At 35.3% G+C, this 22,850-nt stretch overlaps 1 protein-coding gene and 1 long non-coding RNA gene across 4 annotated transcripts in view; one reads left to right on the top strand and one right to left on the bottom strand.

Annotated features, from left to right (window-relative positions):
- LOC136794864 (uncharacterized) overlaps window positions 1-22,850 on the top strand; it is a 177,790-nt gene that overhangs the window by 75,090 nt on the left and 79,850 nt on the right. The window lies entirely within an intron of this gene.
- The window catches only part of SEMA3D (semaphorin 3D), a 214,227-nt gene continuing 205,903 nt past the window's right edge, over window positions 14,527-22,850 (bottom strand). For all 3 annotated transcript variants that reach the window (XM_059073860.2, XM_059073858.2, XM_059073859.2), the window contains one exon: window positions 14,527-18,846. In XM_059073860.2, coding sequence (XP_058929843.1) covers window positions 18,421-18,846 — 426 coding nt within the window. In that variant the 3' untranslated portion in view covers window positions 14,527-18,420. The remainder of the gene's footprint in view (window positions 18,847-22,850) is intronic.

Raw genomic sequence — 22,850 nt, 5'->3', positions numbered from 1 at the left:
TCTGTTTTGTCCACCGTAGTCACCAGATGGCCAGGTCTGGGTATTGCTTATACAGACATACCTGGGAGAGATATTTCAGGTTCCTTTCCAGACCACTGCAACAAAATGAATACCACAATAAAATGAGCCACATGGCTTTTTCAGTGTCCCAGTGAATATAAAAGCTGTTTGCACAATACTGTAGGCTATAAAGTGTGCAATAACATTATGTCTAAAAAAACAATGTGTGTACCTTAATTTAATAATATTTTATTGCTAACCATAATCCAAGTCTTTAGCAAGCCACACAAGTAATGTCAAAGATCACTGATCACAGATCACCATAACAAATATAATAACATTGAAAAAGTTTGAAATATGGTAAAGATTACCAAAATGTGACACAGAGACACAAAGTGAGCAAATGTTGTTAGAAACGTGGTGCCAGTAGAATTGCTTCATTGTCACAAAACTTCAGTTTGTAAAAAGTGCAATATCTGCTAAGTGCAATAAAGTGAAGCATGATAAAACGAGGCATGCCAGTATTCTGCAAGCATTTTTTTACATTCAGTTGGAAACATTAGGCCTAGCTACCAGCTCTGGACTGCCAGACCTCCAACTTTTTCAATGCAGAATCTTTTTATTCACGTAGTTATTGTTCTTTATCTGCTTGCACCCTCCCTTTAAATCTTTTCTACTTAGACTAAGGATTCACAATCAAGCTGGAAGATGGGAAAATCCTGTCAGATACTGATATGGGTCTCTTCCTGAAGTCTTCAGGTCTATAAAAAGAGAGAAGGAAAACAGAGCTACTGTGAATTTACTTTGTAGTATCAAAGCTCTCAGCTGGAGAATAAAGACAGAGTCAAGAGTCAGAGAAGTCACAGCATGAGGTTTCACTCCTGTGAAGGCATCCTGTGGCATAAATGAGACTTGTAGGTGTCTGCACTCTGCCCGGCTTGGCCACACAACTCAAGGATATTCCCCAAATATCTTATTTTTGGATTGATGATCCTACACACTTTAACTTGTCTTTGTCGTTTCCATTCTGTGTGTGGGATATTAGTGGGGTTTCGTCAGAATTATGTCCAAGATGCAGTAATATAGGGAAAATCCCAAGTGTTTTTTTCCATGCTCTCCCTTGAACTTATGCCATCTGTCTAGATATAACAAACCTTCTGAAATTTCTGGGCGGTCTTCAGGAATAGATTTCTTTAGTTTTCTGTACTGATGTAGCTTTTGCTTATTTTTATATTCTGTTGGTAATTTCCATGGGAGTTGGTGGGTAGAGAGAAGAGTAATTGCTTTGTGAAGTACTCATTCCACTCTCCTATCTGGAGAAATGTATGTGATTTCTAAAGACTGAAAGAGAAAAGGTATGTTTTCCATGAGTAATTTTTTTTTTACCTGCAAATGGCTGTAGTTGCTGCAAAATTTCATCACCCAAACTTCTCAGGCAAAATGTCCCTTTCCAGATGAGAGAGAAACCGATTGTAGTAAATAGACTTAAGGATGCTCTCAGTTCCCTTAGGGAAGCCTCAGGTGTCCTTCTGCCGTGTAGCCCAGCATTTCAGACATACACATAGCTAAGAGATGACCATTTAGCCGACTGACAAACCTGATGACCTGTTCTTTTTTTTTTTTTTTTAAATATAAACTTATTTATTTATTTATTTATTTATTTTTGGCTGTGTTGGGTCTTCGTTGCTGTGCGAGGGCTTTCTCCAGTTGAGGAGAGCGGGGGCCACTCTTCATCGCGGTGCACGGGCCTCAGTATCGTGGCCTCTCTTGTTGCGGAGCACAGGCTCCAGACACGCAGGCTCAGTAGTTGTGGCTCACGGGCTTAGTTGCTCCGCGGCATGTGGGATCTTCCCAGACCAGGGCTCGAACCCGCGTCCCCTGAATTGGCAGGCAGATTCCCAACCACTGCGCCACCAAGGAAGCCCTGATGATCTGTTCTTAAGGAAGAATTTTATCAACAGAAATTAATCTAATGTTATACTTCAAACTGCCTCCCTCCTCTCACCCAGAAAATTCAAATCACTGATCCTTGATCCCAGTGGATGCGTAGTACAGGAATGTAGGCATTTTGGTAATGTGCTCAGAAAAACATGGTTTACAAGTAAAAGAGGGAGTCTGCAATTTCTGCATCCATCAGTGCCTGATAAAAGCAATATACCTTAAAATCATTTTTTATTTCTGTCATTGCTCACGGATTTGGATACCATTGATAAAGATTGATTTCTTTTTAACTGGCATGTTATTTAAATGCTTTCAGAAACATAATCGTGGACTTTGAAAACTGAGAAAAACTTTGGAAGTCATCTGGCTTATAAATGGGTCTAAAAATAGTATAAAAAATGTGTTCCATTTTCAACTAACCTCGTTAAACACATGTCCCCCTGAAAGTTAAATTGCAGCCTTTATTTAGAGTCTCTTTTATAAATATACACTGTGAATTTTCAAGACAGGATATAAAATACAGTATTTCCCAAACTTATGTGATCAATCACCCTCTTTCAATTTCATACTAGTTAATATTTTCTGGAAGACTATTTCAAAAAGCACTGTTTGGAAAACTCACATTTATCCACACTTTCTCATTTTTATGAAAGAAACCTGGCAGAGTTCATCTATTAGTGTCAGTTCCCAGAATAGCACCCAGGATCATGATTTCCAGACTAATTTCCCACTACATCACACACTTCAAAGATGTATGCATATCAACACTGGATAATCATTGTTGAACACACTTATCTGTATAAAATTATATTGTATCTTTGCTATTTTAGAATATATTAAAGAGTTGTTTCATTGTCTAATGAACTTCTAATTAAGTCAATAATCCAAAACTGCCAAAGCTGCTGTGTTTTATTCTTTGTTTGTATTTGACTCTCTTGCCAAATACATATACTTATAGTATAAACCAAATGATACAGAGTGATAAGAATCAATATAAGTTGGATGATTTTGTTTAAAGCTTTGATTACAGTCAGCAAAATATAGTCAAATAGCTCAAGTTAGCCTATGTTTCTCTTCATTGCTGCAATTGCAAATTTAATCTGAATCCAGTGTTTATATATCTACTGCATAGTCAGAATAAAGTAGTGATTGAAGCCCATTTTATAAATAAGAAGTTATGCTATTAATCAAGTTAAACATTTCAATAATATACAAAATATATTATTTTCTTGGAGGAGAGTATTGGTGGTAAAACTGTTATGGGAGCACTTAGCTCAGTAAACAAAACTAGGTGGGATTGTAACTGTTAAGGATTGAGTCAGGGGGAAAAAAAAATAGAGTTTTTATGCAAAGGTCTTTTGGAACTTTCCTCTGAGGTCTTTTAAACTCTGTGGTACATAGAATCATAAGTATAATTTTACCAAACTGGAGATAACTCAGAAAGTAAAATATACCTAAAGATCTGATTATTGCCATTAGTAAGAATTATTATTTTTAAACCGAGATAAAATTTGGATTAATTTAACCATCTTGTGCAATAATTGCATTTATAGTGCTTTCACAAGGAATGCATTCATGACTATTTATTACAAAAGAAAAGAATTTCTGATTTTAGTATCACAAACACTTATTCTAGAAAAAAGATATCAAATTCTAGTGAATAGTTAGCTGTTCATAAAAGAAACCTGTTTACTTTTCTTGCTTGTGATTCACAAGCATCGATTTCTGGGTCCTCAAAAAACCCGATAACATTCAGTATAAAAAACCAGAAGCTTTCTTCCATCTTTCCCTATGTATGTTACTCCTTAGCATGTTTCTCCTTTTTTATATTGTCAAGATCTTTCTTTGTTCAAGTTCCCACCTAAGTCCCACCTAAGTACAACATAAAACTAGCTCTAGCCTTTGCATATTCCTCTTCTCTGGAATCAGTCTTCGGTTATTCAGCCCTGTGAAGAACCCAACAATGAGGTCACTACACACTGATTAGAATGGCCAAAATGTGGAACACTGACACCAAATGCCGGTAAAGATGTGAAGCAGCAGGAAATCTCATTCATTGCTGGTGGGAATACAAAATGGTGCAGACACTTTGGAAGATAGTTTGGCAATTTCTTACAAAACTAAACATACTTGTACTGTATGATCCAGCAATTATACTCCTTGGTATTCATGCAAAGGAGTTTAAAACTTAGGTCCACACAAAAACCTGCACACAGATATTTATGGCAGCTTTATTCATGATTGCTAAAATGTAGAAGCAACCAGGATGACCTTCAGTAGGTGAATGGATAAATAAACTATAGTATAATACATCCAGGCAGTGGAATATTATTCAACACTATAAGAAATGAGTTATGAAGCCATGAGAAGACATGGAGGAACCTTAAATGCATATTACTAAGTGAAAGAAAACCAGTCTGAGAAGGCTAAATACCGTATGATTCCAACTATATGATATTCTGGAAACAGAAAAACTCTGACTCCAATAAAATAACAGTTGCCAGTTGTGGGGAGGAGAAAAGAATAGGCAGAACACAGAATGTTTGGGCAGTGAAAATATTCTGTATAATACAGTAATATCTATGTCATTATATATTTGCCCAAACTCATAGAATGTGTAGTACCAAGAGTAAAGCCTAAGGTACACTATGGACTTTGGGTGATTATAATGTGTTGATGTATTAAATAGCTTCATCCTTGGTGGAAAATGTGCCATTCCAGTGAGAGATGTTAATAACGGGGGAGGCTATGCATGTGGGAGGGCAGGAGGTATATGCAAAATCTCTATACCTTCCTTTCAATCTTACTATAAACCTAAATCTTCTCTAAAAAATAAGAAACTTATGCAATAGAATTCAAAGATGAAATTAATTCAAGAGGAATTCACTATTAATAATCAGCGTCAGAGTTTGTAGAGAGATCAAATAAGAAAAAAAGAATAATAAGTGCATGTTGGAATTGTCACCTCCTAGATGACTGGTTATCTTAGCAAAACTCAGTGATTTGAGGATATGAGGAAAGAGAAGAAATATATACAGTAATGGTAGCAACATCATCTTGAACCATGACTGTAAAAGAAAGGAGAGTTGAAGAGATGCAACCAGAGAGTATAGCCAAGGAAGAAGTAATGTTGAAAATAGAAAAAAATAATTGATGCAGTAAATTCTTGGTGAAGACAGAAGTAGATGAGGTCAAGAGCATAAGTGGACAGGTGAGCTTCAAATTCTAAGATACAGTTTTAAACGGATAAGAATAGGTACAGGTGTAATATAGATAAGGGGAAGTTGAAGAAATTTGCAACTGATGGAGTCTCTTTGCTTTGAGAAGTAAAAAATAAAATACATTTATTTAACAACTCCATATCACACTGTCAAAGAGACTGTCAACTTCACCTGGAAACGAGTAGAAACTTGACTAGAGCTTAAGTTCTTTTGTAGAAAAAAAAAAAATCTGCGGTAAGGAAGTTTCTAGGGATGTTTCCATTGGTTTCCCTAGAAAAGCCAAGTCTTAATCGAACAGTGATGAAGGAGAGAAACGAGGGTCTCCGTCATCTACGTGGCTGTAGCCCCATCCCTCCTTCCTTCTTCAACACAATCACCCCAGCCCTGTTCCCTGGATGTAAGAAATACCATCATTCAATTTACATATTGTCTTTCATCCCTGGGATCCTTCCAGCTGAGGATTATTTTTTTTTCCCCTGGAGTAGAAGTCTTTGCTCACTGTAACTCCACTATAGTTCATGGAATTCTCCCTATCTTGAATCTAAAACCCCAGATTCTGATGTTTATATCACTTCCAAATCAATCTCAGAACTCGAGGGCCACCTTATGAGCCTCTTTTAGGCCTTACACTTGGCTTCTTATCCAGGTTTTATTCCCTGTTAATTTTCTACTACTATTTGTCTCACCATTTCCATATTCCTTTTTTATCTTATCTCCATGCCGTTCTTCTGGTCACTAGCCTTCACTTCACTTCTTTTAATTCTTGTTGTATCAGAATCTCATAAAAGCTGTTAGATGTGGCCATGTTGTATGTATATATAAATGGTGTAATGTGCAACTGAACATATACTTGATACCTACTACTCAGTACATGTCTTTATGTCTACTTAAGAAGGGCTTGCGTTAAGTCAAAGTATGTGGTTGAACATGTGTGACTGGCTAAACTGTGGACAAATATCCAGGAAGGATGTTGTACAGTTTTACTTGGCTGGAAAAGACTCTGGAAATCATATGGGAGATGATTTCAGGAAGGGGAAGAGATAAGCCTCTGTTAACCTCCTAGCATACTAAGATCCTCTTAGAAAAACATTGACTTTTTACGCATTTTTTGCTTTCTATTCCCTGGCCAGATTCATTTCTTACCTCACATATCTTCAGAGCAAAAAAAGTCAGAATGATGAGCAAAACACACAAACACACACACACACACACACACACACACACACACACACACACACACACACACACACACACACACACCTCAAATCTGAAGAGCTTAGATTCTGCTTCTGAAGAGATTATTGTTCTGATGAAATATGCCTAATCCCATTGCTTTAGGGATATCTCCAGTTCAAAAGTGAGGTCCAAGGGGGAAGTAAAGATACAGTTTAATAAACCTGTGTTGCTTCACTGTCTCCGTAATATTGGATGATTATGTAGTACATATTAATTCACAGTGTGTTCACATAATAAACCCTCCTTAAATTAAAAAAAAATTGACAGGGGACAATTTGAAATAAAAAATAAAATATTGGTGGAAAATTGCCAGGCCTCCACCCACCAGAAACTTATAATTTAGAACATTATTAATCACCTGTCCCTTTTATTTTTTTCTGTATTTTGTTCCTAGTCACTCAGAGTCTTAGGACAAGGTGTTCTCTCTAGCTCATTGTTTTTATAAATACCCATTATAGTAATTGCCTGCAACTTTCTTTTGGAATCCACTCCACTCTTCTGTGTGCAATCATTTGGGTGTAACCAGTCCTGCACCTTGGTTAGTGCAGAATATATACAAATGCTGTTCTGCAGAAAAGCACAGCTTGCTCCTACTGATAGTGTTACCTGACATATGTCCCGATTACAAACTTGGCTCCCTGGAGAAAAAGCAATCTGTGCCAAAAGGAAAAATGGAATTAAGTCCTCTGAACTTCCAGAGGACGTTTTCTGTCTAATATGCCTCCTAAAATGGAGCCATAATTCACTTAAGTTCTACAGACACTATCACCCTACTTCTAAGCAGAAGAGCAGTAACTTTTGACCAACAGACCCTCGCAGAGGTAACAAAGAGCCTTATTTGATACTCAACCTAGAAACCACAGTTGATCTTAGCTGAAGGGGTAATGTTAAAATACAAAGTAATTAAATGTTTATAAAAAGTCTTGACTTTTGCAAGTCCGAATAAATAACTATAATGCTACTAACTGAATTTATGAACATATATTTTAACCTGTGCCTCAACTACTACCCAGTTAATTCAGTGCCATTTCCTAACTCTTTGATGGCATTTTCCAAATCTATGGGAATATATTAATTCAGAGAATGAGAAGGATGGACATCATCTCAGAAGAAAAACAACAAATTCAGTTAATAAGAATTCTTATGTTGCAACACGGAAAATTAGTATGACTATACAATTTTTGTCACCTGAATTATCCTACGTATAATTTCTTCACTCTAATAATGTAATATAGATGTTCATAGAGCAGAGTTTAAGGGTTGGGCTTGAGTGTCATTGCTTCCTTGCTTTTATCAATTTGCAGATGTAAGGCAAGACAGAATGATTCAGACCCAACCCCTTTAGCTTTAAACCCTATCTCTGCCCCTCATGTGGCCTTGGGCAAGTTATTTCACTTCTCTGTGCCTTAAATTTCCTTATCTGTAAAATCTAGATGAAAACAGTCCTAGTTCATGTGAGGTTGTGGGAAACCAATCAATATTTCTAAAGACCTTAGAACTGGCACCAACTATGTCTATATTAGTATGTATAAAATAAATATCTTTGGAACATGTATTTAATCTCTGGTATATTGAGGTTTTTTGTTAATAAATATAAATTAAAATAGTATTACTTTATTAGATTGTTAAGAGAATTTAATGCAGATCTCATTACATAAATATTAGTTGTTATAATTATTAGCTATTAATAAATAGAAACAAAACTAAATCTCCGTATAGCAGTAATGAGAATATTTATTATAGACACCTTCAATTTAGAAATGGGCCAAGAGACAACACAGTTACTGTTAACACCTTGGAATTTAGGATCAGACAGACTGGATGTACATTTTTGTTCTGCCACTTAGCAGCTTTGTAATACCTGTAATGACATCAGTTCACAATTTTATTCTCTGCCAGTCTCAGCTTCTTCTTTTGAAAAATGTGAATAACAATCCCTACGTCTAAGTGTTGTTGTGAGCATTAACTGAGACCATGTCTGTAAAGTAGCTGGCACCTAGTATGCATTCAATAATTGGTGGGTGTTAGCAACTTTCGTGTTTATTGGGTTCCACGGTTTGAAACTCAAATTACATTTTCCCCGAGAAACTATATTTCAGATTGTGGCCAGTATCTTGGAAAAGTCTAGGTAAAAATATTTCACTCAAAGATTAACTAAAATAAAAGCAATATTCCAATGAGAACATAGCAATCTTAAGTACCCACTGAGGAAATCTGGACTATGGCTACCTTCACAGGAGGGAGCCCTCTTCTTACAGGCACATTCATGGTGGGATGTTCTTGTCCATGAAGTGGTAGATGTTCCATGGACCAGTAATTAAGTAACTGTCCTCTCCTGTTGGTCTGCCCACATGCAACACTCTTTCTCTCCTTTGGTAACCTCAGCTACAGAGGTTTGAGTAGATTATAGTCCACAGCTCATCACACATTGTTATCATCGGATCATGCAAATCCTTTTTCTTTGCTTATTTGCTTGTTATTTTATCCCCATATCTAGGCTAGCCCATTATATTTGCAGGGCTGGGGCAAGAGTATAAACAGAGCCCTCAGGTCCATGACTCTCTCTGCTTCCTGAACTTCAAGGGGCCTCAAGCAGATGCATGTGAATACCTCAGGGTACACATGTGTATTCCAGCTTCCTCCACTACCCGACTTCCTGGGCTTGGGGATGCCACACTGACAAAGACTCTTTCCTTGACCAAACCTTAGGCTTCTTTATGGCCTCTTCTCAACTAATTTGATCTTGGGCCTCAGTGTCCATCTTTGTTGGGCCTGTATCACCCAGTTTTAGCAAGAATCCTGTCAAGTCAGTTTAGGCAGAGACTGTCCTTACCACTGATGTTTTTGTCTTAGTATTTTCCATCCACTGACCCCAACTCTGTTTCTTAGCTATAAATCCCCACTTGTTTATGTTGACTTGGAATGGAGCCCCATTCTTTTTTAAAAAAAAAATATTTATGGAGGCTGTCCTTAAGCCATATACTCCAAATAATTCACCATTACTGATTCCTTATATTTATCAAAATCTTTATTTCCTACCAGTAATACAAGAATTGAGTGCACTTTTATTTCCCTTTGGTCCCCATCATCCCTCACACCATTATATATATATATATATATATATATATATATATATATATATATATATATATCTTTTTTTTTTTTTTGGCGGCACGCGGGCCTCTCACTGTTGTGGCCTCTCCCATTGCGTAGCACAGGCTCCGGACGCGCAGGCTCAGCGGCCATGGCTCACGGGCCCAGCCGCTTCGCGGCATGTGGGATCTTCCCGGACCGGGGCACGAACCCGCGTCCCCTGCATCGGTAGGCGGACTCTCAACCACTGTGCCACCAGGGAAGCCCACACAGTAATATTGACATTGAGAATCATGAATCGAACCTTATCCAATTTGCCATCTTTTCATGAGATGCAACAAACCACTTCATATTAGTCACTCCCTTGGTGAGATAAAGTGGAAAACAAAGGAGAGTTTCCAAATGTGTTTGGTGTGGAGTTCCTATTGAGATTCCCCAGATATACATCTACATCATATAAATTTCAGACAACTCTCCATATACTCAAAAAGAATTATCATTTTTTGTTAATTAAATTTGTACACTAGAAATGTAAAACACTGCTATATAAATGCATTTATGAGTAGCTTTGATGAATATTAAGTGTCCAAAAGAAAGGATTGTTGTTTGTTATATAATAACAAAGAAAGCAGGTAGTTCTAAGCTTTGCCAATGGCTAGGAATGCTTGTTTTTCAGGAGCAGGACCTTGAAAAGCTGATTTCTGCTCTAGTTACATATATCATCGTGAGTTTAAATAAAAATGGAAACTCTCATATGTCAATATTTCCCTTTTTAAAATATATGATGCATCTTAGGTAATACATCTTAATAGTTCTAAGTCAGTGAGAGAAGTTAACTTTTGCTATTTGATTGATAAAATGTGTAAATGTAACCAATATGCCTAATTCAACTGCATTTTTGAGACAACATAAACGGTTGAAAATGGATAAACAGGGTTATAACTTTGGTTTACTCTCATTTAGCACTAGACTTTAAAGGTCTAGTGGAATGTTTTTCCAAGAAGATTCCATTTAAGAGTTATGTGCTCTTTAATGTAAATTGAACAGGGAAATGCTATGGCACAAATAAAATAATTTAAAATATTATTAACCAAAGAATATGTATTAGGGAAATCTATATTCTTGACTGTGCTATGAATTTAAATGTTTAAAGTTTTCTTCAAAGACCTCTTCAAAGTCCTTGTGTTTCAACAAACCATCCATTACAAATGATATGGACCTTCTTTCTACCAGTTTAAACCTTGTAGATTACGGCACTGAGAACACCTGAATCAAAGGACAAAAAAACCAACACCAGTTCATAATCGTTTTGTTTAAAACAGATGAACGTTCAAAATGAAAATAGACCTTCATCAATTTACCAGTTTGACTTAAAAAGCAGAACATGGGGTAGGAATTTTAGAAAATGCTTCCATTTGGGGGAATTTTTTCTTACTAGTTCCTTAAGTAATGAATCATAACAGTTTTGAGGAAACTTGTCGTTTTACAACACAGGTTTAACTGGTTTTTAGTTGCCAGAGACTGCACTAGATATTAAGAATAGAGATTTTGTCTTCCAGAAATTTAGTTTCTGGTGGAAGATATAAGAAAAGTTCATAAATTTTTAAGTTGTTTGGTACCTTAGAGACATCTCATTGAGGTACAGAGAAATGAATGATAACCCACATCAGGAGACACACTAATTTAGGCTAAAATGACCACCCAACTTGCTTGTATTCACTGCATCCCCTACTACGTTACTTCTGTCATTTATACCGGTGACCTCAAAATAATTCCAGCTTTCATTTCTCCTGAGCGTCACACCCGTATATCAAACTGTCTACCAGACACTCCTCAAATCATCCCAAAGAAACTAGGATCTTCCCACCCTAACCTCCTTTTTTTCCCACTATAATTCCTGTTTTTATTTTTTTAAACTGTCATCCATCCAGTTGCAAAACATAGACTTTAAAGGGTCATTTTTCACTTTATTTCTCAAATGCAAATTTGATGAAAATCTCATTATATCATGTCTCTGCTTAAAAATACCAAAATGTCTCCCCCTGTCTGCAGGGTTACATCTCTATCTAGTCTGAATCATAAAGTTCCTAACAATCAGTCCCTTGACTTCTTGGCCAGCTTTCTATGATTTCCACACCTGAGTAAGATATGGTTATTCTCACACTTAACTTTGCCTGTGGGCACTGAAACCTAAGACTACTTCCAAATGTCTATAAAGACTAACTGTAACAGCACAAATTACCACAGGAGACTTAAAGTTTTTATTTGTTTTTCAATAGTAAAAATGACCTGTAGGAAAGGGCTACAATTATAACACAATTCGATAATTGGAGATAATTACCTGATAGTAATTTGTTTCAATATATTAAAAGCTTAGAGGGATATGGCCCATTAAACAACCCCTTTCCTGACTCTAAATGTAACTTCCCATCTGGTAAATTGGTTTCATTTTCTTCTTATCCAAGTTTATGTACTTTAAATTAATACTCTCTGAATATGCCCCCTTCTACTCATACAATGTGTATTTAAATGTACTAGCCCCTCATTAACAGGACCCAATAAAATTGAGAATTTGCAAAATGCAAAAATGTTGGGCTAAATTTTGACCCATCTCTACACATGAGCAAAACATCCACAGTAAATGAAAAATGTGAACTATATTTATATAAAATCTTTCCAATAGAAAATAATGATTCGTGGGATCATTTAAAGACATTTTGCAAGATATAAATATTTCTCTTTCCTCTTCAGCTTACCTAAAGAGCATAAGTTGGCTTACCAATTTGATACGTAAGCCAGAAAGAAGAAACTCTCTATTTGAAATATCAATCTTGAACACTGTTCAATCCAAGAAGGGCCAACTCAGCTGTTTGGGGCCCTTTGGCATGTTAAGCACATAGTTCCATATCCTAGATGCCTTAGGCATTTCCATAACAATAAGGTGTTGCTTTGAAAAATAGGCATTATTTCAGGGTCCCTGAGGCCAAACAAGGTCCTAGCTGGCACATTTTTAAAATAATCAGGGTGTCCAAGGAAGTCCATAATGTAAGAGTCAGGGGAACTGGAAGGTTGCATCTGTTATGATGGCTGCATATCTAATATTTCTATGTTATTCTTTTCTCTCTTTCCCTCTCTTTTTCTTTCTCTTTTTAGATTTTACTGCTAACTTTTTTTTAATTGAGATTTAGAGCTTTCATCTGCTTTTTTATTATGAAATATTTTAAGCACACAGAATTATGTTGAGAGTAATATATTTAAATTATAATCCAATGCCCAACTTTGTGAAATATTAACACTTAAATATACTAGTTCCTACAAATATATGTAATATAATATTGAGTTTAGATTTTTTAAAAAATTATTGTAACAGTCATAGCTCCCTGTGTCCTCATTCTCTTATTTCTTAGAGAAAAACATATTCTGAATATGGTGCTTAACTTTTCCAGAAATTTTTTTTATATGTTTACTGCTTACATATGAATGTATGTATCCATAAGCAGTATTGTTTGCTTCTTTCAACTTGATATACCTAGTATAATTCCTTTTGCTTTCCTGTACTCCTTGATTCTATTCCTTTAACATTGTTTCTGAGATTTTTCTATGTTGATGCATGTAGCTCCTTTTTTTTCCCATTTAAACTTCTGTATCCATTTAGTGACTATACTTCAATTTATCCATTCTCTTTGTGTAGAACATATAGATTGTTCTCTTTTTTTCTATTATAATTAATCTTACAATAAATGTTTTTAAAAATGTCTATTACTGCACATGTGGAGAGGGTTCTCAAGGGTATATACTTAATTGCAAAAAGCTGGTTCTTGGAGTATGTACATTTTACACTTCATTGGATATTGCCAAATCCCTCTCCAAGATGTGTTTGTTCCAGTATATACACCAATGAAAAGTATAGGAGCTTCTGAAACAAACAATAAAGTTATTCTCAGCTTCATCTTCCTAGGCAAGAGTTTCCTGGACTAGCAAATCATGTTAAAGCAGTAAGTTGTATGGTTATAGATGCTTTTGATTCTCAAATGCTAAACTTTTGTTTCTTTTGTCTTGAGATCATTCACGTGTCTTTCTATATTCAAACAAATACAACTGCAATTTTTTCAATTATTAATCTTCTGTTGTATTTTATTTACAGTAACAGCTTTGACATGATCCAAAGAGTGCCCTATATACATATTTTTCTCTTAAAAATGTTATGCATATTGGGCTTCCCTGGTGGCGCAGTGGTTGAGAATCCGCCTGCCAATGCAGGAGACACGGGTTCGTGCCCAGGTCCGGGAAGATCCCACATGCCGCGGAGCAACTAAGCCCGTGAGCCATGGCCGCTGGGCCTGCGCGTCCAGAGCCTGTGCTCCGCAGCGGGAGAGGCCACAACAGTGAGAGGCCCGCATACCGCAAAAAAAAAAAAAAAGTTATGCATATACACTACTATAAATTCTCATGTTCGAAGCTTGTCAGAGCACTCAGAAAACTTGACATTTCTCTATACAACATCCCTACAATTTCTTTCATTACAAGGTTGGAGAGGATATCATAATATTTATTTGTAAACATAAAATATCCTTTATGTGTGTACCAAATTAACAAGAAATATAATTTTCTCTAAAAGAAATTCAAGAAAGGTCTTTATAAAGCAAAAACAGAAACCTCAGCTTCTGTCTTTAAAAAATTATACTCATACAGTACTAAACATATAGATGAGTATTTTTAAATTTCATTTATAGAATGGTAATTGGAAATCTTAAAAGTAGTTACTTGGAGTAGTAATATTAATTCAGTCTACCAAAGTCTAAATTTAAATCACAGTAAAGCTTAACTGTGGTACTTGTATTAGTTGGGGAGAGAAACTCTTATTCTTTTCTTTCATAAGGGAAATTACTGCATACTTACAGTGCAAACTATATCTACTAAAAATTGTCAGGAAATATTTTCCTTGGTATTTGATTTAGTGTGATTCTATGTATAAAATCTGGTTACCATGTTTACGGTTTGAAAACAAAATTGCACACAAACCAACATTCTGTTTATAACCATAGAACACTAATGTTTGTATTTTATTAATAATACAACCAAAATATACATTTAACAACTTTCCATTATTTTAGATTACAAGACTACATTTCTTTTAAAATAGCAAAACTACAAATTCAAAATAGATTGCTAACCACTTACAATTATTAAGAATTAAATTACACAATTAACTGACAGATTTTTGCCCTTCACCCCCAAATCACCTATATCAAACTTACCATAAATACTTTATAGGACAAAATATTTAAATGAGAGGTATAAGTCATGTGCATGTTCCTGTCTTTGCTCTGTCAATGTGTACGATGTTGGAATTTAGGTCTCATTTTTTAATCACACAAGCAAATTAAATTATTTAAATATTGTGGTCATTTACTGTGAGAAAAAAATATTTCTTTCTATAAAAACATTTCAAATATCTCTTTTTACTAAACTATCCATTCCCAATAAGGCTAATGAGTTCCAACATACTGTCCAAGACAAATTCTAAAGGGAAGCTATTTCAGTTTTGATTTCCACTTTCATTTATGATATATATGAAATATCATATTTAAATTTAAAATATCAGTGTTTAATTAATGCTCTTGTTCAATTTAGTATTTTGTAGACATCTGGATGCTACCAAACTGTCCTTGAAAATTTAATTTTCTATGTAATGTGGAAAAACAGGCACCAACAACTGTAAACTTATTTTTTAGTTGAGTCTACACAATTCAGCAGAAACAAAGATTAATAGCATATAAAGAACCGAAACATAGACCAAAGGAAAAATTAAAGAGTAAGACCATTTTGCAGGCAGCATGTTGTAAATAAGCGTTATTTAGTCAGCGGTTGGATGAGGTATGGTGTGAATTATAATTTTTTCACTACTGTTGTGGCTTTTGCAAATTTCTAAATTTCTCTGTGACAGTTTTCCATTTCTTAAATAATCTGGTTGGTTTTCAAAAATGTTTATTCAATAATGTGAATATAGTGTTTTGAGCTCTTTGGGGAAGAAACAGTTTATATATAAATTAATTATTTAGACTATCCATTTCTAAACAAACTCTTAAAATTCCCAATAAATTGAATGTAAATGAATGCAGACAGTCAGGATTCCATTTAGCAGCATAAATAGCTGGAATGAAATGCAGATGAGAATATGCAAGTCAGAGCCATACGTATTCAAAACAGGGGAAAAAATATAAAACCAAGAATAAACATAGACATTTTAAGACCTCTCCATAAAGAGCTGATTTCTTAGCAAATGTATTTGAAACTATTAACTATAATTTCATTTTTCATTATTTCAAAGAAAATTTGGTAAAAACTTTCAGTGGTGAGGAAGTATATATTGTATCTCATCTCTAGAATTAATATATTCACACTGTTCTTCTAAGCGTTCAAGGCAATTAAAAGATTAAAAAATTAAACATAGTAGCTTAGATGTCTTTATAAATACACATAAATCCTTGCTCATATGGTTTATTTATTATATGGCTTTTTATTTTACTAACAATATTTCAAATATATTTTAATTATCATAAATTAATAGTTTTAGATCCAAAGCAGCCAGAATATTAGCTGTAAATTAAAATGTCCCCCCCAATTTTTTCTGAACAATTAAGATTAGAAAGAATTAATTAAAAAATGGCTTGGACATTGATATTTTGATGAAAACCAAATTTATTTTCACAAGTCAATCCTAACATTTGAGCTTCATGAAATTTTCCCAAAGCCATCCATAATTTGATCACTACTGTCTGATATACAAATATTTGGAAATCTTTTAAAAAACATGCTCCTACTTTGAGCTTACTATGAGTTTCTGGAACATTTTGAGCCAGCAAATCAAGTTACAAACACTCTTGTTAGCAATCTGATCTTGCTACAACTATTCTTACGAATTACTTTTTAAAAGAGTGATTTGTTCTAAAACTATCTTCCTTAAGTTTTCCTTACAGTAAAACATCTACAAATATTTATGAGTATTTCAAAAGGCGACTTAACCTCATAGATCAGTGTGACTACTTTGAGTAGGTAAACAATGCAAATACAATGAATGTGAGATAGAACGTTTTGAGCATAAAGCCAGTCACAGACATGATACTGAACTCTGTAATAAGTTGCCCTATAATCACAGGGTTCTCACAGGCTTTTATTTTCAAGACACGTAGAATGCATGAGAAACGAGCTATGTCTGCTATTTAGTTTTCTGAAAAGCTGCCTTCCATGTGAGGAAGTGACTAATTTTTCATTTCACACTAAAAACGGCGTGAAAAGGCAAAACAGAAGAAGGCTAAGAGTTTTGTGTTATAGGAAGGAAAGGTGAGTCCTTCTTGAACAGGCAGGAAACATACCATACATATTCAGAGGAAAGGACAAATTGGAAACATTTGAAAGTGCTAACAAAATGTGACAAAATGTTTATGTTAATGTTGTGAGTTTGTTTTCTTTACATGCAGTAGCCTTATTTATTATTAAATTACTAAAACAATGCTACTTGAATTACAGCATATAATCTCAGAAATGCAAAAGGATTGTGTGAAGAAAAGATGTCAAAGAGTTAATTTAACCCTTTCCGTTGTCAAAAGTTTTGCATTTGTTCTGTTATTCAACAAATATATAGTATCCGCACACCCCGCCACTGTTGTCTACCTAATTCTATCTCTCTATATATGTATATATTGTTTTTTCCTATTCACTCTAATAAAATCTAATAATCCAATATTTGGGAGAGCATAAAGGCAGTAAATAGAAATTTATAGGGCATGATGCATTTTTAGAAAAAAGAGAGGAAGTACATACTGAAATCCCATTGGTTGTAAATAAATTTGTGTTCATTTTTCCCATGATCCTTTAGAAAATTTAGTTTTCCTCAGACTTTTGCTAGCAGTTTGTTATAATCTAGAGGGTTTTTTTTAACAGATGGATTACAAATTGGCAGCTACTTATATTCCAGTGAGTAAAGCTACAGTACATTTCACGCACTGTATTTGTGATTGTTCTTCCTTTTTATGGGGATGTGAGTTTTCCCCAAAGCCAGAATTTATGGCTGTCTTTCTTTCTTTCTCTTAACAAATCCCAGCTGCGTGCTTTTCCATTAGGATGCAGTATACATCATGATGTTTCCCTGATTTTATTTAAATGCTTTCCCATATCCTATTAAAATATTTATTAAGCATTCTGTCCCTGTAAAGCTCAGCATATATTCTAAAGACACATAACTGAGCACCAACTTCTCTCTGTGAACCTGTTATCCTGACAAGTCATAAGGAATCCTGGGAGGAACATTTATGCCCTTCAGTAAATCAATGCTCCAGGACACTAAATGTAACCCCTGGAGTCTGAAAGGAGTCATGCACCTCTCCAAATTCCTAAACCATGCACCAAGAGTGAATGGCTCACTGGGAAAGTTCCTGTTGATAATGTGAGCTGTATCTTATATCTTCCCTCCAATCCTACCACCAGGTAGCCAGTTCTAGGGTGGAATGATGTATCTGTTCATAAGAACATAGAGCACAACCGCATGGTAAACTCCATGCTTAAAGGCCATACAAGGGAAATAAAGCACCTCATTACAATGTCAAATTTGATGCTTTCTTAGCTCAGTTATTTATGTAACATAATAAATTCAAAAACTCAGACTGTAAGACATTTACAAATGTAAAGCCCCTCTTTTGAGATAGTTCTGATACTTTGCAGGTGTAAGTTTAGTTCTTGGAAAATTGGTTCAGATGAATGGTTTGCCCTTACTAATGCCTTCTCCACCAGATACAGTCTTATTCATTACTGTTCTTGTGCTTTAGCAAAACTCCATGGAAAGCTCTTATGAGTTAATATAAGGATGAATAAAACAGAAGACAGTATTTTTGCAGGTGAAGAATTCTTTTTCTTTAAATTAAATAGAGAACTATGTAGCCACAGCTCTAGAAAGCTCCTCTAGGTCTCTGTGATGTCTTCGATTTCGTTTCTTCTTCATTTCCTGCATGTGCTTCCACTTTGGGCCGCCCTTGTTTCGCTGTCTCCGCTTCTCCCTGTGCCACATCTGTTCGCAGTACTGGTCGAGGCTGAAGTTGGGGCTGCTAAGGATTTGGATATAGTCTTTGTATCTCAACCGTGACTCAGCCAACAGATCCTTGACCCGCCCCTCCTCGTGCTCTGCCCTCTGGGTGTTTTCCATCTGTTCATTCTGAATGACATTCAAAGTCAGCTTCACTATGGTATGGATAAAAGCGTGCTCCTGTGCTTTGCAGTAATACATCCCAGAGTCCTTCTTCTGCAGACTTCGAATCAGTAGCCCGTATTCTGTTTTGATGATCCTTTCATCGGGTTTCAACTGCAGAATTGGAAAAATGTAGGCAATAAATGAGAAACAGAGAGGGCTATGGGCAAATTCAAAGAGGCTACATAGTTTTCCTTAGATGAACCTAAAAGATACAATCCCTGTCTCTCTGTCATTAAGCGTAGTATTGTCAGCCATAGTCCAAGAGGGTGACTAAACTCTCTTTCAACTAAAGTAACAGCCCCCAAAGATGTATGATTGCATCTTATTACATCTAACTGAGCCTTTGGAATATAGTTAGTTTTTCTCCCAGTCCGCAGAGAGGAATAAAAAGCTGTGAACATTAATGAAGTAAACCTGGAAACTATCAACTGACCATCTTTACAAAGATTTCAGATACTAATTGGTGTACTAAGAACACCAATTTGTTTCTGAATTTCAGAGCTAGAATGTGACTCTGACAGTCATTGTGTAGAAAAAGAGCTTTAGTGCACACTACTACCTGTAATGTAGAAGAGAGCAATTATTCCAAAAGGAATTTAATGTTTGCTAGATATTGCCAAATAAATGATCTGAGTAGCTTATGGAAACTGTAAGTGGTGACTTGTTAAAAGTGAAGTGGAAAGGCATGGAGGATACAGCCTTTTGGATGTTAGAGCTGTACTGAATAGGACCATATAGTCAGAATTTTAGCAACATTTAAAGCTGAATTTCTCTTTTTACTATGGATTGAATTTTGATACTTTATGTCTATATGATACTTTAGACTATGTCATTTGTGGAAATATTTGCCATACCTCAGTATACTATAACATGGTAATGTGATTTCAAGTGTGAGAAAGCTCAATGAACAAAAAGAACCTCCACTGAAATGTGACGCTCTTTGCCCTTTGAAGCAATAGTACTGAAAGACAATTCAAACATTTAAGCTTGCCTGGCCCCCAATCTGGTGTGAATAGAGAACCTATCTTCAATAAACTACAGGCATGTTTACCGACACAAGAGCCCTGTTTAATGTGGAGTATTGTTGAGTGGCTCAGCATTAAGTAGAATAACAACAAAGAAGTCTGGAAGATTTCCCAGTTTACACATCTGCCCCTGTATTGTAGACTTAGAGTTGATGGAAATCAAGGAGGCATAAAGACGGCTAAATTAAATTTATTCACAGTGGGTGGACTATACTTTGCATCTTTATGTGAAAAATATGTAGGAAAAATCCCTCCAATTCTGGAAATATGAGAAAGGGCAAAGAAACATCTCTGGCTACCAGCCCAGTTAACTAACAAGTATATGGCCAACCACCTTCTATGCCAGAGAAGTGCAGCTGGCGGGGTACCACACAAGGCCAAAGGCAGGTCAGAGCTCAGATCCCGGGTTAATGAGGCTGAATGGTCTCCAGCCCCGCCTTTGCTCTACAATGAATCCACACCATCAGGGGTTTGTTTGTTTCCCTTACTTTGCCCATTTGGTGAATTGGTGTGTAGTAGTTTTTTTTTTTTTTTTTTCCTAGTGGATTTATCTAAAGGCCCAGATATTTTTAAATGCTACTGTAATACAAACTAATGTTGAAGTAACTTACATTCTCAGAAACTATAGGAATCTGCTGCCAAAAATAAGAGGGAATTTGAATTGGTAGAGCTCTAAAGGATCAGTCTTAAACAATAATATCAATCTCAAATGTAACACACACTATATATCTTCCTTTAAATAATTTTATTGTAGGAATTATTGTTTTTTCATTTAAATATATCTTAGAACATGAAATTGAAACCCTGACTCCACAGCCTAGGTTCTGGTCCCTATCTGCTCTGCTTCCTATGACTACTCATTTATCTTCCCCGATTGGTGTCCCATTTATCAAGTTGGTGACACAGCATACGGTGTATTTGGGGTGTTAAAAGTAAAGCTCTTTGAAGGTTAAGTGTGAAGTATTATTAGCAACATCATAGACTACTGCCATATTGCTGGAGACGTGATGTTCTGAAGCCTTGACTTCTGTAATTCTGTAATGGAAAATGGCCTGTGGTTACTAGCGTGATGACCAAAGTGCGTGACTTCAGTTCCATTTCATCTCTGGATATTCTTTCCTAGCTGGTATTCTTGCTAATGTTTAAACTGCATTTAATGTGGCTTTTAGAGACTGTCACAGCTCTTAGTCACTATTTTTTATTGTTCTTTTTAAGCTTCTGACAGGAAGGAATGATGACTTTGTGATTTCACACATATTATGCAACACATCATCATCATTTTTGCTATTCTCTTTTTGTGTCCCATTTGTTATTTTACTCTGAAGTCTGGCCCCCTTCCCTCCTTTCCAGTCTACTTCTGTCCCTACAGGACTCAGGGTTTCATAAACACCTGACATTTCATGACTCCATCGTGGTCCTTCACCTTTCCTTTCTTTGATGGAATGCTTAATTTTTCTTTTGGTTTTTGACCTACAGATAAATAGTTTGATTTAATGAATTTCTTTCTGGATTTATTAGATCAGAAAGTCTATTAGATCATTTAAGTGATTTTTTTCTCTTCCTAAAATTTCAAAAATACGCCTTTCATGAAATGGTATCTCTAATAAAACACATTTTGAATTGATGTATTTTCATAGGATTTTTGCAATCTAGAGATAGAAATCTGTGACCCAGAAATTAAGTGGTTGATTAACATTTGCCTACTTTACATTCCCATTCTCTGTAGTGCTTTCATTCCATGCTGGAATAGGATGCATTATGCAGACTGCATCTCAACAGTGAAATGTCAGCACAGTCAATTTAGAAAATTCAGCTCCTCTACAAAAGATAATGTAATCTCTGGCCAGTGATTTAAACTCATGGAATTTTCTTCACTCTAGAAGTGATAAGTAAAAACTGCTCAGCCTTACATATCAAAACCATGCTTGAACCGGGGTCAACTATCCATTTGCTTAATGTGAACAAGGATAATATATTTGGCATTATTCAATGTAGATCTTCAGTGAAGGGCAATTCATTTAAAATGAAAAGAGAAACATGGTAAGGGACAAAGGACAGTTAGGTACTAAACAGCAGATAAAGGTCAGTGACTTTCTTCTCTGATAATAGCAGCCTAATGGTAATTCCTTTGCAGACAATTCACCTGTCAGGTCTTTCATAGCTAAAGCACTGCATGTGTCTTAGCAGTGACTAGGGATTCAAGAAGATCTCCCTTCTTCAACAAACATAGGAGACGACTTATTTAAAAATAGTGCCAAGGCAACTGGCCCATCATTTAAAAGAAAAAAAAAAAATTGAATGAATACATAACTCACTCCTAGATTAACTTCATATCTTTAATGAAATGTAAATATTAAATGTAAACTGTAATTGTAAAAATAAAATCGTAAAATGACTAGAAAATATATATTTGCTGTTTCATCGGGGAAGGAACTTCTAAGCACAAGTGAGAAATCATATAGATATAAATCAATAGATTTCTCTATATAAAACATAAAACTTGTGTGTGTTAGGGACACACACAAATTTTTAGAGATAGAAAACAATAAAAAGTTACATATAATATGCATAACATTAAAATGTTAATATCTATAATATAAAAGGGTTTGTTAAAATGATTTTTAAATGAATATATCAACATAAACCAAGCAAATGATAGGTAAGCAATTTACCAATATGGTGATTTTGATGAGAAATTAGCAATATGCAGTTGTTTATCCAAAGCTGTAAGATAAGTAAAGTCTTTAACTCACTCATTTCACATTTAAGAATTTGTCCTAAGAAAATAGACAAGTAGAGAAAGATTTAGCTAAAGGAAAGTTGATTGCTTTTTTAAGAGGTTACGTGAACTTAATAAAACATGGAACATCTGTGGATGACTGTGTCATCAGGATGGCAGGGATGTGGGACAGGAAACATGGTATTAAAATTGAATGGCAGGGGGAAATGCTTATAGTGTAATGGTAAGTAGGAAAAAAAAAAAGCTGGAATAGACATCAGAATAGTATTTGTGCTTATCTACACTTAGTGGTCTCATAGTTGTTTATTTTCAAAACCATTTATATTGCTTTTATAATAAAAGCAACAAAA

The sequence above is a fragment of the Kogia breviceps genome, chromosome 9, assembly GCF_026419965.1.
Source record: "Kogia breviceps isolate mKogBre1 chromosome 9, mKogBre1 haplotype 1, whole genome shotgun sequence".
In the NCBI taxonomy this organism is placed as follows: Eukaryota; Metazoa; Chordata; class Mammalia; order Artiodactyla; family Physeteridae; genus Kogia; species Kogia breviceps.
Note: the sequence above shows the minus strand (reverse complement) of the source record. Positions and strands in the feature narration are given on the sequence as shown.